Source organism: Dermacentor silvarum, chromosome 5, assembly GCF_013339745.2.
Source record: "Dermacentor silvarum isolate Dsil-2018 chromosome 5, BIME_Dsil_1.4, whole genome shotgun sequence".
NCBI lineage: Eukaryota > Metazoa > Arthropoda > Arachnida > Ixodida > Ixodidae > Dermacentor > Dermacentor silvarum.
This window is the reverse complement of record NC_051158.1, coordinates 139608434-139625608: the sequence shown is the minus strand read 5'-3', so window position 1 is coordinate 139625608 and position 17175 is coordinate 139608434. Positions and strand designations below refer to the sequence as shown.

The window sequence follows — 17175 nt, the reverse complement described above, 5'->3', positions numbered from 1 at the left end:
CGGCAATATCTCGCCTTGGCTTCGGTTAGCCAAGCCGCAAGCTGGGCCTTCAATGAGATAAGTCTACAATGTTTTTTTTTCTTCTTTCTAGCACATTTTAGCTTGCGGTGCAAGTGTATTATATCTCTAGTAACCCACGGGTTATTTCTGTTTTTCCTAACACGTTTGCTTGGCACAAACTTATCAATGCAGTAATGTATCGCAGTTTTAATTTCATTCCAGGTGGCCGATAAATTATCAGGAAGATTGTCGTATAGGAACCACAGATAATCGAAAATGGCCTGGTCATCAGCCTTCAAATAATCGTTAATGACATGTCTGGATTCTTCTTAGTGTATTTCTTTTACACCAATACCAAAGGATAAAAACACTGCTTTGTGGTCAGAGATGCCATCTTTAACGGAAACTGTGTATCTATATACATCAGAATTTAAAAAGATTAGGTTGAGTGTAGAATGGGCATTTCCAGCCTCTCTGGTGTACTCATTAACAATCTGTACAAGATCACACATCAAGACAATGTCGGCAAGCAGGTTCAGGGATGTTATATCAGAGCCGTAGCCAGGGATGCACCAATCAACACTGGGTAAGTTAAAATTGCCTGCAAGAATCAGACGGTCATTTTTGAACAGGTACATGTGGTCATATAGCTTAGTCAGATATTTATGCGTTGATAAGGGTTGTCTGTAGACAGGACACACGGTGAAAAAATGGCCCCAGCAGCTCACTTTAAGGAATAAACTTTCGTGCTCATGGATTTGTTCAAGGGGCAGAGCACTAATGCCATCTTTAAGAACTATTGCTACACCGCCTCCTCGAGTCGGGCGGTCGCGCCTGAAAATTTGGTATGTCGGAGGAATTAGGACTGAATTATTTATACGTTCGTGCAGCCAGGTTTCTGTGATTATTGTAATGTAAGGGTCGTAGGTAAGTAGAAGGTACTCGAGCTTGTGAATTTTATTAGATAAGCTATCTAAGATATCATAAGGTAGAGAAATGATATGCCAGAAAAGAGAGCATTTGATTTTCCACAGTTTGTTTGAACGTGGGTAAAATTAAATTATCGCTTGCAGAAAATATGTTAACGTTAACGTTAGTATTTTTAAGAACAGTTCTTGGATAAGCATAGGTGGATAGGATAAGTGTGATAGACTTGGTAGATGTTAAAGGAGTACTGACATAACATTTCTAACTTTTTTTGTTTAATAATATGACTGATTAATATTTAATATAAATAATAATAATAATACATACTTAATAATAATCTTTGGTAATATTCATTTTGTTAAATGATCACCTGAACCTTGCGTACCATGGTAAAAATACTGGCAAGCACCAGAAAGCTTTCCTTAAATAATATGCTGTTAGCCCTGTGATCGTTCTGGGGCACATTACACAACACTCATGTGTAATGTCAGCAGGGGGAATCCGCGCTGCCGCACGGGCGCACCACGTAAAGGTAACTTGACGCTGTTGACTGGCCTGCCCTGCTCAGTATTTTTAAATGCAACTCTGTGGGAACATTCTGGAACGGAATGTTCCAGAATGCTATTCTCACCCTAACCAAGTGGAGTCACCATCGTTACTGCATTTAGTGTGGATTGCTCCTTATGTCATCTGCTGGCCATGGCTGTATGCACATGCATGTATGGTGTTAGTTTTTCGTTATTGCTGTTCCATTATCTTGGCAGTGTCAAGGTCTCATGGTGGTAAACATGACGCAAGGAACGTTTCAGTTAGGAAAAGCCTTTATGGGGCGTGAACGTAAGAAAAAAAAATGTCGCAGTTTCGCCCGAAAGGCGAAGCATCGATTGCGATAGCAAATTAGTAGAGAGCTATTCGGGGTAGGGATAATAGTTTTATCGGCTGCATAAACTTGGAAACATTGGCGTACTAACTGAATTAACAATCGTGGTGTCAGCGCGCACAAGCAAACATGAATAGATCACACTGAATGACCGCAGCCAACGACTGTCAAAACGCTGGCAGCAAGCGCAGGTTCGCGCGGTCTATCACTTCAACGGAAACTGAGCGGCGAATGCACAGCGCATACAAAGGTCAGAGCCGTGTGGAGATAAGAGACGGTGCGGGCGACCGGCACCGCCGGGCAAAGTGCAAAGAAGTTGTTGCCAGAGGAGATGCTGCCCCCAGCTCCCCCCTCTTCCCGCTTTGTTGCTTTCACGTGGGAGATTGAGTGGCAAGATATGCCTTTGGTGCCGGAGCACAGCGCCGCCCCGCCTCCCTCCCATACCCCCACGGTCTTTTGCGCGACGGTCACGTTTGCTTTCCGCCGAGCGTTCGCTCTCCGTGATAGCGCGCGGGGGGGTTTCGGCCGCGCGGCGAAGATAGTCAGCGCGCGGCGACGATTTTATCGCCCCTGGAATCTCTACGGAACCTCACGGCGACGGCAGAAATCCGGTTGAAGTGTCCATATAATTGCTATCGCAATAAAATACATATATCAAGTAAGCATGCGCTACAAACCTAATAGCAAGAACCTAATACACGACAAACTATACACAAAGCGAGTTAATTGAAAATGTTGTCTAACGTCCTTACACACGTGTTATGAAGTTCAAAATATATACATCAAGTCCATCAACGTAGCTGCGTCGCTGCTTCCGACGACACGTCGTTGGGCCCGCCGATGTGTCGTGGACTCGACGTCGCTGCCTCCGACCTTTGGCCCGCGGTTGAGCTGGTCAGTGGCTCAGGAAGGTGGGGTGACCTAGGCGCCTGGATCGCCCGGTCGACTCCGCAAGCTGCGGATCGTAGCCGCAGGGGATCCGGGAAGCGTCGCCGTCAGCCTGTAGCTGCGGCTTCCGGTGGGACGTCCACTCAGCTCGCGGGTCGTGGCCGCAGCGGCTGAAGAACAGCTTCCGCTGGGTTGCCAATGTCTCCGCGATCCACACGTCCTGTTCGGTCTCCAGCTCCTTCTGCCCCTCGTCGTGCCAGAGAGCTGGGCCGCTCTCTTCTGCTACGGGTCTCTTTTTCCCGTTGGCCATGTAGCTCCGCATGCACTTTTGCACTTCTTCTTTCATATATTGTATTCTTTTTATTCGGACGCTCTTATTTTCTAACTTCATTTTTCTTTATTTTTTCCGACTCCTTGTGCTTTCTTGTCTTCTTCTGCTTTTTCTTCTTTCTTTATTGGCTCATGACAGGCAGTCACAATAACCTGTCAGCCCTTTTTTCTTCATGAACCACAGCATTTGGCCTTCGCTTACCATATCTGTGTTGCGTTACTATGTTTGTGTGTCCAGCTTGCACTGCATGTTTGGTTTCCTGCTCCCTTGGCCACAGACATTTCCATTCTGTTGCTGACCAGTGTTTTAAGCATATCACAAAAGACGTTTGATGCCATTTTAAAGCTAAGCATTATATGTCTAGGCAAAATCGCCTGTGTACAGAAAATTATCATCATCAGCATTGACTCGAGCGTCGTCGTCTTCCACAGCTGGCTCCGTTGCCGCTCATCATTCCAGCTTAGAATTTCACTTCTATTCTGTCGTAATGGGGACGCCTCGTTTATGGAGGTATGAGCCATTCATTGTCTTATGTGACGAACAGATTTAATTTTGAAGCAATTTCGAAGAATCGCAAGCGACAACGGCGTACTGTGGGCATACCGTCAGTGGCATCATTCTCTCTGTCGCAGCCGAACGTGTGTGTAACCTCATAATTGAGAAATACTTTAATCAACCCTCAGGATTAACCCAGTGATAAACACCGGGGCCGCATGTTTCAGCTTTGCTGGTTAACCATCTTCATGGAGTGGAAGGGTCGAATAATAAAAAAAAATATTTGGCCGCTGTGGTGCCTAATACATGCACTGCTTTAGTTGCATTACAGCAAAATGTGGCATTAGATAAGCAACTAATGTACCAGCTGTTTTAAATGGTTTGGCACAATGCTAGCTGAACCTGTTTAGAGAGAACAAAAAAAATTTGGAAAACAGAAATTCTGTCACTGAATGTCAGATCACAGATCGGCCTGACATTTGGCGCGCCTTTCAAATTCCGCAGAAAGTTCCTATGCTTTTCATGAAAAAAAAAAAAAAACAGAAAAAGTAATGTATGACGACAGTATGGTATCAATTCATAGAACTTAGAGGGTTGGCTTTAATACTAGAAAATTTACTAAACTTGGATCGAAGTGCTGTCATCTACATTTCAATGTGTACTGCCGACCGCCCATGCATAGGTTTGAGGTGGCTGTGAAATGTCTGGAACGTCTGGTAGAAAAGGTGGGCAAAATCAGTAGGCAAAGCAAAGAAAGTTACGTAGACTTGTGCTGCAGGGCTGACCTTTGCCAGGTAATTAAGCTTGATTACTTCCACCATGACTCAGCTTGGCCCCTGCACATAAGTCTGATCAGCCTACTGTGGCTCTCCTTGCTTTGTTACTGCCATAGGTAGCAGACACATCTCATGGGCAAGATTCGTCTAGCGATAAGAATTAGTCCTGTTGCATAACAAAAACAGGCGACAACCTTTGCTTATCACCATTTTCAGTATATGTTGGTTTGTAAGCACCTCATAGGTATTTGAAACTTTACAAGAAGAAAATTTAGAAGTTTGTGCTAGTTGGTATTTGACTGAATATAAGTAGCTGTAGCGCTAAACAACAACATTTTTATTCTTGAGCTGATCAAGTGATGTTTTATTAGCAGTTTCCAGTAGTCTGAAAGTGCATTGAACCAAAATAGTCTGAAGCTTACCTAAAGAAATAAATGTTTTGCATTGGAAAATGAGAATAATATTTATTTGCAAGAAAATAGCATAAAGTGTGATTGACGATTGCGAAACATTATGGAGCGTGGTGCCAACCAATGTCAATATGTACTGCATTCCAGGGAAATTGTTTATTTCTCCTTGTCAGCAAGAGCTCTATATATGCAACGCCAAGTGACCAGGGTTATGAGCAAAATGCAAAATTTGCATTGAACTAAACTGCCACTTAATTCACGCAAATTCTTGCAAATGAGCTCTGCAATTGTTCTTTGTTTTCAACAGTTGTGTAGACTCTCATTTACTTGCTCAGTGTGCGATGTCTTATAAGTCACGAGATCATGTCTAACCTTGTCGGCCATAGTTATACAAAATAAATAAGGTTCTGGGGTTTTGTGCCCCAAACCGCGATATGATTGTGAGGCACACCGTAGTGAAAGACTTCGTATCACTTTTGATCAAATTTTTTTTTGGTTCATTCACGCGGACATTAATCTAATTGCACGGGTGTTTTTTGCGTTCGTCATTGAAATGCGGCCGCCACGGCTAGAACTAAGCCAGTGACTTCAACCTCAGCAGCACAACGGTAGGGCAAATGAAAGATACATTAAATATATACATTTATGTTCCTCCTAATGCTGGCTTTCATAAAACTAACACTAGAAAACAATTGCACGCACTAATTGAAAAGCGCTTTGTTACGCAAGCACACAGTTGGACAGCGAGCAAACGCATGAATATGCAGCTACTGTATCAGGAGTGTAGCAGACAACAAAGGCAAGTCCCTCAGCCTACACCACTGGAGCATTGTTTGCAGCGTCGCCATCGGTGGTGCATAAGACTAATAATTCTTGTTTCTGCAAACCAGTTTCAGTACCTCCTACAGGTCTATTGTCAGGGACGAATTTTCAGGGAATTTCTACCTTGGTTGCTTTGAATCACGGAGCTGCAGTGATTATGACAATAAACCGTCAATTTTTTATTGTGTCTAAACCGCCAGTGTTGCAGACTGCCGAGAAAAAATCATAGAAGCACTCGGGGAAAACCTGAAAAAAATCAACGATTTCGAAAATGGGCCACCATATTAGACAATCCTGCGGGAGGTGGATGTCTCCTGACATTATGATACAGGGGCTACAGTAACTGCAACTGCCGCATACAAGTGCAGGATTTTTGTCGTGATGTCCTGACCGTGTCGATGACTCCAGGTTTCGACACCAACTATATAGTATCAAATTAAATTGTGTTTCCCACCCTTCACACTCACTAAATGTCGTCCTTTTAAGCACAAGAATTGTTTCCGCAACTTTAAAACTATGTGTCAGTATGCCTTGAACACCTCTTTTTAAATGCAACAACAGTCATTATAATTTGATGCTGAGCAGGAATTTCAAGGTGTTTACATAGGAGCTCCTCAGATACATTCCATGAATTTGACCCTGACGGGACCGACAAAATTGATCGAATGATCTGGCAGGTGCAATTAAACAAAATGCTTAAAAAACTCCAAAACGCACCACTGATTTATTTCGCAGCATTTGTCCCGTTCTAACACATCCCTGAATCAAACACTCTCTATGCATCACTTTCTATGTGTCCAAAGTAGAAAACTAACGTAGAGTTTACATTAAAGCTCCTAAACAAAGTAGACATCTAGCGCGCACTCAAGTTTTTAGCAAGAAAAATGCGCAGGGGTCTAATTTGAGGTGTTTCAAGAAAAAAAAAACTTGAAATAGTGCGCCAACCGGCAGAGGGAGTGCGCTGCGGCTACTGAGCACTTGTAGCGGCAGGTTTAAATAACAAACTGCCATTTGCCGCATTTCGCTCTGACCGTTAATTGGCGGGCTACAGCCGCTTAAGTGAGCACATGAACAAGCTGTTCTTCGAATTGGTACCAAAGTGACAATGAAGGAATTGGAAGAACAGCGTGTGTGTGTGAAGTTCTGCTACAAACTTGGGAAAACTTTCACAGAGACATTTCAGTTGCTTGGCCAAGCATACGGGGAGGACTGTATGAGTCGCACGCAGTGCTATGATTGGTTTAAGCGTTTTTAAGACGGAAGAATGTCGGTCGGTGATGATCCCAAGCCTGGACGACCTTCCACATCCACAGATGATGACCACGTTGAGAGAGTTCGAACTGTGATTCGAGGAAATCGTCATTTGACTGTTCGAGAAGTCGGTGACGAAGTGAGTATCAGGGTAGGATCATGTCATGAACTTTTGAGTGACATACTTGGGATGCGTCGTGTCAGTGCAAAATTTGTGCCGCGTTTGTTGACTGACGAACAGAAGCAGGCCCGTGTTGAAATCAGCAAGGAACTGCTCGCTGTGGCCAATGACGATGAAAACTTTCTTAAGGACATCATAACAGGCAATGAGACGTGGGATTATGGTTATGATGTTGAAACGAAAGTCGAATCATTGCAGTGGGTGGCCAAAGGTTCTCCTCGTCCAAAAAAAAAAAAGGCATGCATGATTCGGTCATAAATGAAGGTGATGTTGGTTGTGTTTTTTGACTGAAAAGGCATTGTTCATCAGGAATTTGTGCCACATGGTCAGACGATAAACAAAGAAGTTTACCAGGGAATCCTAGCACGTTTGAGAGATTCTGTGCGCAGTAAGAGGCCTGAATTGTGGGAAAATCAGGCTTGGATGTTGCATCATGACAATGCCCCGGCTCACACGTTGCTCCTTGTCCGCAGCTACTTAGCGAAACACCACACTCCTGTTGTGGCTCATCCACCATATTCTCCGGACCTAGCCCCAGCAGACTTTTTTCTATTCCCCAAGCTGAAAACCACCTTGAAAGGACGTCGTTTCCAAACCGTAGAGGAGATCCAGGACAATGCGAGAAGAGACCTGTGCGCCATTCCAGAAAGTGCGTCCCAGGAGGCTTTCCAAAAAGGGAAGAAAAGATGGGAAAAGTGCATTGCCAGTAGAGGGGACTACTTTGAAGGGGACAGCACTTAAAATGTTGTACCATAAGCAGTAAAGGTGTTATAGCAAATGTTCGTTTTTTTTAACACACCTCGTATTAGTTGCAGAATGGCTGCCGGTTTTGCCATTGTGCAACTAATAATAGACCGGTCAGCTTCGCTACATGATTTTTAAAACAAGTTTTTCCACAATACATTCGTGTCATGCAGCATAAAAATTCCACGAAGGCAATTTTGATTTTGTATCCTGTTGCACCACACAGCCAATTATCGGCCTGTGTGGTGTACTCATTTTCTAGAGAAAAAAACATAGGTGCGTTAAAATCGGGTGAATACTATACTCAGATATTGTGAGCTACAGTTATTACTTGATAATGTTCCTAGGTCAGGCCGAAAATAGTAGTTTTCGGCCTGCCTTAGAAAAATTTCAAAAATGTGGCAAGTCTGCTAAAACCTTGTCATCTGTAATGTTATTTGTCAACCATGTTTCTGTTAGTATCAGTAAGTTGCTTCAAGATGACGAAACAAGGTTAGACATGTGTTCTCGCTTTGGAAGAAAACAGCATCTGGTAATGAAGAAAGTGGAGAAAGATAACTCATTTCTAGGGGTTAACTGCGTAGGTGTAGTACGGCTGCTGCAGTGGCACATTTGCTATATTTCTTTTATGGAACGGAATTTATCGTCATAAACATAGCATGTGTTATGTAGCCCAGAGAGAAGGAAACAGATTTTGCTTTTGGAAGGAAGGAAGTTGCGTGCGAGTGGCGTGGGCTAGTTTAGAAAAGTCTTCACTGATGCTGTAATCTGTTGCATGCATCCTTGTGACCAGATTAGTTCCTTGGTTTTCAAAAAGTGAATTTAACAATGATGGGACGATGGTGGCTGGATGAGTGACGACCGAGGCGATGCACCCACTCAACTCCTTTTAGGTCAGTATTGTAAGCAACCAAGAGTGGCGCCAGTTAGAAGAAGACAATTTGATATGTAGAGGTGGAATCGGTCTTGTAAATACACCTTAATATGTGACTTCCGCATCGTAACATTATTAATCTCAAGGTACTCGAGTCAGTGATGAATGATTAGTTCTTCTGGCTTAGGAGAAGTTTCAGTTGGAGCAGGATCAGGTAAGCCATAAAAGATTACAATTGACTCCTGCTACAACGAAATTGACAGTGCGTGAGAAAAAACACTTATAGAAGGAAAAATTTTATTGTTGTGAAATTCACAAAAATATGGCTAACCTGAATGGTAGACCACAGAAACGTTTATTTCCAAAATTCAAGCAGTGTCGACTGCTTCCTTTTTCTTCCCAGGAGCATCATGACGCGACTTCCACATTTGGCGACTAGTTGCTTGGCTACGTCATCATCATGCACAGCCACGCAACTCCTCACGATGTCGAACGCATCCAATACGCATGCTGTGGCCGGTGGAGATTGCAGGTCTGGCACTTCGTCTTCATCTGATGTCGCGGACATCACATCAATGTCAGCGTTGATGAAATCTTCCAGCTCGATACCGGATGGGACATTTCTGGCATCTTGAAGGGCTGCCCAGGACGCATTTGCCTCTGCCGGCGGATGCACTGCTTCACTGCAGTTGGCATTATCCTCAGCAGAGTTGGCGTCTGGGTCTCCAAGCACGCGTGCGCGAAACATTTGGCGATGACTAGATGTCCGGTTGCAGCCCATGCAGCAGCCATCGTCTGCAGTGCCATGCATAGTTCCAGCTTTGTGTCTTGACCGCTCTTCAAGTTCAGTAGAAGACGCTGCATCCCTCGCTGGCTGTAGATGCACTTCAGGCTTCTTATTACACCTTTGTCAAGTGGCCGGATTATAGAAGTGGGTTGAAAGTACTTAAGCTTCACATTTGTGAGCTCCACATCCGGAATATGATGGGTGGAGTAGTTGTCCAACAACTAGCACACCCGCCGGCCCTGCCTCCTGATGTCGCAGTCAAATGATACGACCCATTCCAAGAAAATGGCCCGCATCATCCAATATCGGCTGTTGGTGACATATTTTACGGGAAGGCTCCTCTTTAAAAACTTTCGCTCGGTCGTCAGTGGCATTTTTTGGTGGTGCTAACACGCGATTTAAACTTTCTAGTCATGATTTTATGTGCCAAAACGCATGAAAATGTTCGAAATTGTGTTTCCTGCAAGGCAAATTAAATTTCGGAGCCTGGGATTGCTTCATCAGATTTTGTTGACGCCGAACGGCATAAGAAAAAGTGTTCATTGTGGGGAGAATATTTATGCATTGAATGCTATGGACCGCTGACGGGAAGCCGAGAATTATTCGTTTTACCGGAAATTTTGAAGTGGCGTTCATTGTAGTGGGGTTCGACTTTATAATATTTCTTCATGATCAGTTTTGTGCGTTGATGGTTGGCATTTGTTGATGGCCGGCATAGCTCCTGGTGTTGAAATGATTGACCCTTGTCTCCACATGTGATAATCAGCCTCGTGCTCGTGTGTACAGCTGGACCAGATGAACAACACATACTTATAACCACTTATAACGTAACCGTTTATAGTGCAGGACCGGATATAGTACGGTCTTTTCAGACTCCCGTTAATTCTCCCATAGCACTCTATGTATACGCATACCGCTTATAGCGCAGCCGCGTGAGACGAAATACCGGTTATAATGCGGCTTCCGCGGGAAAATCTCGCCGACAAGGGCGGCAGCAGGCACGCTTCTCAACAAAGGTGCCTGCTCCCGGCCGGCATATGCATTATTCAGTGCAATCAAACTCTCGTTAATTCGGACTACTTTGGGAGCTCGGTGAGTGAGGAGCGTCGCAAGTGTGCGACGCAAGAGCGCAAGAACTGCGCTAGCGTCCAAACGAAATGAAGCGGCGGAGTCCGCATCGCCACAGCCATCAATTGAAATCGTACGGGAATGACGGCAATGCCGGAACGCTTCAAGCCCATTTGTGTCTTTAAAGCCTGTATTCTTGCGTTTACCGCTGTGCATAACACCGTGTTGGCCGCGGGCTTTCGTAACTGCGTAGTCGTCGTCCACGATCGCGTCGATAGCGGCCGCGGTTTTCTCCGCAGCGGTTGCGGCAAACAGTAGTTTCGTTTTTACTCGGTACGCGCGTCGGCTGCGTGCCTAAAAAACTGCGTAGTCGCCATCGATGATCGCATAAATAGCGACCGCGGGTTCGACTGCAGTTATTGCAGCGAATGGTAGTTAATTCGTCCAGACTGGGTGCGTGCGTCAAGCACGTGCCTTCAGCACCGCAAAGTCGCCGTAATCGCGTTGATAGCGGTCACGGTTTTTCCCGCAGAGGTTGCGGCAAACAGTTGTTTCGTTTTGACTCGGTGCAAAGCTGTCGAGCGTGAAGAGCACCGGCTACATCCCGATAATCGCGATGTGCGCACAATAGTACAAAGCGTGTCTGCATGCTTGGTCTACATGTTTTGCATACGTGCAGGGCTTGAAAATCATTGTTTTGGTTATAGTGCGGTACCGCTTATAGGGCAGATATTCGCGACTCTGGCGACTTTCGTTATAAGCAGTGTATATTGTAGTGGGGGGGACATAAACAGCACTGACTAGCTTAAGTCGTGAGCGCCTTCTGACAAACAGCAGCGCTAACTAGACGAGGACGAAGAAAAGAAGACACATTGGAAGTTCATATGTGAACTTCCACCAACTTGCCCAAGTTTCCCTGCTATTTCATGTGCACTTGTTTATCACAAAAGCGACAGTTTTCCCATCACGCATATCTTGTGGTCACTTACCACAGTGTCGTTCTTCAATGAAAAACGCATCCTTTAAAATTTCTTGGGTACTGGGCGGAATCGAGTCTGCGTCATATATATTCAGACATGCATCACGCATAGACTTAATGATGGTCCTGCTGGTTGGCACAGCATGTCCACAGCGAAGTGAGAAATTTGGCTGCATACATGCCTCATACATGACACGTTCCGGCGGCGACAATACATTGTGTCGCTACATTGCTTCGATACTAATCCCATTAATATCGACATTCATTGTGAGGTGGGTTCTGTTGGCATTTTTTCTACTCTTAATTGTTCTGAAAAACTCATACGGGTTTCCTTCGTAGCTTCGTGCTGCCTTGGAGTAGATGGCAGTGTTTCCATTTTACAATAATAGACAGTTCTAGCGGAGCATTGATTTGTGGGCCGCTGTGCTCCCATTTTACATGATTGGGCGCTGCAGAGAACTGCACTGATTTCAGGTTTTTGGTGAGCACGTCACCCAGAGATGCGAGCAGCTCCAAGTTGTCCAAAGGTTGAGTGGATGCACTGAAGTGGACAGTGTTCTACCTTGTCCTGCCTTCTGCTGCCAGTATGAGTGTTGTGCGCAACCATACTAGTTTTCCCTCGCAAGCTGTGTGGAAATTAAGATATACCAACCTTAGTACTGGATTAATGTATCTTACAGTTATAAATTTTCATACTTGCAAAGTGTCATCTTTTTTTGTCCTAAAGACATGTAGTAGAGTTTCTATAACGTTTAAAAAAAGTATCATTAAGTTCTTGATGCGGGCTAGTTGGTTCTGCGAATAAAGCAAGGACACGAAGAAACAATTACCACAAACAAGTGCTGTCTGCCAACTGGAAGTTTATTTGAACATCAGTAGCCATTTATACTTTCTCCAGCATAGGCATGCGTACACCAGTCACGTAAACATCTGCAAAATCAGCAACATCATAATCTATCATGCAAGAAAGCTATTTCTTTCTCCAACAAGATGTCACTGAATGGTTGCCTGGTTGCTTAGTGGTTTTGGCATTGCGCTACTAAGCACGAGCGTGCGGAATCAAATCTCGGCCACGTCGGCTGCATTTCCTTGGCGGTGAAATTTAAACGCACGCCCGTGTGCCGTCCATTAGGTGCACGTTAAAGAACCCCAGGTAGTCCAAATTAATTTGGAGTCCCCCACTATGGCGTGCCTCATAATCAGATGGTGGTTGTGGGACGTAAGACCCGAGAATTTAAATTTTTAAGAATTTTTGAAGGCAAAATTAGCAACAACAAAATGCTTGCAAAAGTGAGACCTTGATGTTCATGTGGTCATTTATATACCTGTAAATAAAATTGTAGTGAAGTTCATCTGGGCGTACTTGCAAATATCGACATTGGGGGGGGGGTGTTGTTGCCGACTGACCCCCCCCCCTCGGTCGGAAGATCTCCCGCATTTAGTTTCTCCGAACTTGGCAGGTATGAATGGATGAAAGCTCTCTGAATGAAGCCCAAGGCATTGTCACCACCGATCATCCTTTTATCAATGCTTTAGCCTTCTTAGGGTACTTCATGGACTTTCGGGGGGCTGACTATCCATGTACCTATGTATCTGACCGTTTTCCCGCCAGGCTGGGTCACTGTGTAATCAGTCCATGGTTGAATGGTTAGTGCATGAGGTTGCTGTGCTGAGGGAGCAAGGTTTGAAACCAACCATCAGACCTCCTTAGGTCACCGAGTATGTGCCAGTGTGTACGTACGTGCCGCTCTCCAACGAACCTCTTTCATGCCGACACCGGTCACTGTAGATGCAGGACTGTGTAGGTACCACTGTTCAGTGAAATTCTTTGATGCCAACTTGGGTTACTGAGTATACGCCAATCGATCTGTGCTGGTCATCAGGGAACGTCATTGATCCAACTTGGATCACTGGGTATGTGCCAGTAGGTGTGTGCTGCCTCTACTGTGACAAAAAAGTTCCTTTAAATTTCTCCGATGCTTTAAATTTCTCCGAACCAGCATCACACAGGTTCCTCAAGGACAGCAACTCAATGCTTTAGCAGACTACACTACAAATGCACCGGGTAGGTGCCGCAGTTCAATGAACCTCTCACCAACTGGGGTCACAGTGTATGGGCCACTAGGCGTGCTGCAAGCGAGGGAACAATTTTCAGCATTCGTAGGCACTGGCACACCACCCTTCTAATCTTGGAGGCCATGCACGACCTTCTCGGCAGTGCCACTAGATGCTGCGGCATGTCTTAAAAGGAGCATGAGGGAGAAGCCCGGTTGACCCATTACGCGTTTCTTGACTTTCATATGCACCAGCGCACCATGCATTGCAGAGGCCTCACAGTGGCAGCACTAGATGGTGCCTAATGTTCTGAGGGAAGCGCGAAAGAGGAGTCCCGCTGTAGTACACGCGGTCATACATAACTTGTTTGGATGGTGACAATACGTTGTGTTACTGTATTGACTCAATGCTAAAAGAAATACTACCATCGGCAGTCATCGTTAGATGGGTTCTGCCGAATTTTTGGATCTGTTCTTGCTTATCAGCCCTCCTCTCGCAACAAAACTGGTTTTCTTATGGTTTTCTTATGGTTTTCTAGGAGGGTCATTTGCTCATGCAGCCAAGCTTATTTTTCTCTTTAGCGCTCTTTTAAAGGCAGCATGTCTCCCTCTTACTCTGTGCAGAGAACGCGATGTGCCTCCTGCGCAGCGCTGGTCCGTGTTACTGAGCATTTCAGCATTCCTCATCTACTTCTGTGTGCTGCGTGAGGAGAACGACTTCGACGAATACTTGGCACGTCCCATCACGGAAACTGTGCCAGAGCTCGAGAAGGTTGTCAAGGCGCCACCCCCGTTGCCTTCCAAGTGGGTTCCACCAGCCTGGCGGGACTGATTCGGTGGTGGGACTAATTCTGATTGGAGCAAGAATTGCACCGAAGTGGCCATCACGTCGAGTCTTTGTTTTTTATTTTTTTGGGTCGCAAACTAGCGTTGCACCTCCCGGCACTGCCACGAGCGGGGCCGTGATAATCCACAGTGACAGTCTAGTCAGTCCCATAGCATCAGCCAGAATAGCTCTCCTGCATTCAGATCATGCCTCAGGGGAGTGCACGTTAAAGCTTATCAGCAAGCTAATTGTTTGTATCTGTAGCAGGGCTGCTGGCACAAGGCATTGTACTCATTTGATGGTTGAAGACAACACGGTAGGATTAGCTGTTCCGAAGACTGTCTTGTGGCAGCGTTGCAGTGATGCTAAGGCGCTTGTTTCCTGGTTGATGCATGAATAGGCACATTGTGCGGTCGATGTTGGTAATAAGTTACAACACATGCTGGTATGACCGCAACGATGTAGATACGTCATGTAAACTGAAGAAAAACTGTAGAGCAGCAACTGGTGGTGTCTAGGCAAATCAGTTCAGCAGGGACCCACAAGGTGGAGGAAAGTTAATTAACGTGAAGAATTGTGATTCGTTTAAAGCGCCTCTCACCAGGTCTGTTCATTTTGAGCTGACAAGCACAGTGCATCCAATGTGCGCTAACGATCGTGCCTGCAAAGCTGAAGAAGTCGTAGTTTAATGATCGGAAAATTTAGAGAGGTCGGCTGGAAAATGGAGCGTCTGGCGTGCTACTCTACGTAAGGGAAGGGGAAGAGGGGAAGAAAGAGGGTCTCAAACCAAACGCATTGTGCCCTTTCCCTCGCCGGCGCAGCGCTCCTAGCCGGAGAGTCGACGTCACTCGCATAAGTGCGCCTACGTAAATGGCAGTGCTGTGAACTAACAGCGAATCCAAGGCAACATCAGTTACTTGTTTGATCTGTTGCTTCAGTAGACAAATTAAAGAGAAATAATAAAACATACGAACTGAATTCCTGCGTGTCTGTTTTACTTCATACCGTAGCAAGAGAGATGTACCTCCGTTTCGTCTGCTTGTTCTCACGTCGTGCAGTCGCGTGGCCAGAGAACAAAGCTGTCATTTTCTACCGTGTTTCGGCGCGCGATCATACGCAGTGATCCGCTCGCATCTACCTCGGTGTTAATGTGGCACTGACTCATACAACGACGCTGTGTATGGCAGTAAGGATCCGTGCAGACGGGCCTGTATCTCCAAAGGTGCGTGCACTGACAGTCGAGTTTGCAGAAGCAGCCAGACAACAACGCAGGTGTTATCATGCACAGCTCGCAAGATCGTGCACATGGCGAAACGAAACAGATGCAACAACTCGCGGGGTCGCCGCGAGACCGTCACCGGAAGTGTGCCACGCAGCAAGGGCGCGAAAAGAGAGAGGGGAAAAAAAAGCTGGCAGATCCCACGCCCTGTGGGAAGACGTAGGCGGCTCTTTCATGACCTACATGACACGCATGTCATGACATTCATGTCACGAGTCCTCAGGACGCCCTTTAGCTACACCTAAGAGACCTTAAGGCGAAAGCCTTAGTCATGCTCATGACTATGACTTCGACCATCAACCTTTAGTGTTTCCTTCACTTAGTACCCACGTCCGTACCCATTTCAGTGGTTTTTGAGTGTTAATCTTTTTTCGCTGAGTCATTGTCATTTTTGCTGAGTCATGCTCATGACTATTACTTCTAGCAGCATCCTGTAGTGTTTCCTTCACTTAGTACCCACGTCCGAACCCATTTGAGTGGTTTTTAAGTGTTAGTTTTTCGTTGGGCCATTGTCATGACCTACATGACACGCATGTCATGATATTCATGTCATGACATATCATTTATGTTCGTCATATACTCTTGTCATAGTATGTCAATTTTGGTACATACCAAGTTAACGAAACGACCATGAGAGCACAGAGTCGTAGGCGGCTAGATACATAGATAGGGTCAAAGTAGCAAATGTTCGCCAAGAAATGCTTCCCATTTAAAATAAAGAAGGCGGCGACTGTGACGTCTACTTGACGCGTGAGAACGCAGGGCATGAAATGGGGCAAGTGGCGAGAGTGTCGATGTTGGCAGTGAAGTTAGCCTCAGGAAATTATGGGTTCACGACACTTAAGATATTTCTATCTCTGCTAATAATGGACCAATCTGAAAAAAAATTCTTGCGTTAGAACAATCTAGAGGGCACGTAACAATTCCAGCGTATAACTAAAATTTGCTCTATGGTCTGGTGAGGGGGAAGACGACGACGTTCGATCCAGTGCGGACTAGCGAGCATCGGCTCCCGCTTCTGTAAATGTTTTGGGTCAGAAAAACGTCTCATCTTCAGCGTATTTTTGCACCATTCGACGCAGTTCGTCTAGAGGACCACGCCGACACCAAGTTCTTGCCGGTGGGTGGTCATTTCGCCATTCTTCGGGACTTTTTACCCGACCCCGCCGCACGGTTAATTAGGCCTACTTTCCCGGATAAGGCGCGTCGAGACCTAGCTCTCGCACGCCGCCGTGTTCAAGAATGTCCATGCAAGTGACGGTCGAGGGGGAGGACATCACCCCCGAGGAGTGCCTGAAGTCCGGATGGACCACGGCTATTTCCAAGCGCAAGTTGCAACGGCAGCCCGGCGTCAGTGACCGGGCGAGTTCAACACAACGTGGCAGCGGCCGTGGCGGGTCCCGCATCCCCAGCGCCGGCGTCGTCAAGAAACGCCTCGCCGCGGCCTCGAGGCTCCCCCGCTTGCCGAGGGAGCACTTTAGGATCATCGTCCGCCCCAGAGGCGGGCTGAACGTCAGGACGATCAGCCAGATCAAGGTGACACAGGCCTTGGCCATGGCGGCTCAACTCGCCGCGGCCGAAACGGAGGGAGCGAGTTGCTTTG

At 45.9% G+C, this 17175-nt stretch overlaps 1 protein-coding gene across 2 annotated transcripts in view; it reads left to right on the top strand.

Annotated features, from left to right (window-relative positions):
- Nucleotides 1-17175, top strand: part of LOC119453781 (uncharacterized) — a 58169-nt gene that overhangs the window by 20735 nt on the left and 20259 nt on the right. The window contains exon 3 of one of the 2 annotated variants that reach the window (XM_037715836.2): nt 14092-15271. The exons of the other annotated variant lie outside the window; for it this stretch is intronic. Within the exon in view, the coding sequence (XP_037571764.1) occupies nt 14092-14299 (208 nt within the window). The 3' untranslated portion in view covers nt 14300-15271. Of the gene's footprint in view, nt 1-14091; nt 15272-17175 lie in introns of those variants that run through there. 2 annotated transcript variants of the gene reach the window in all.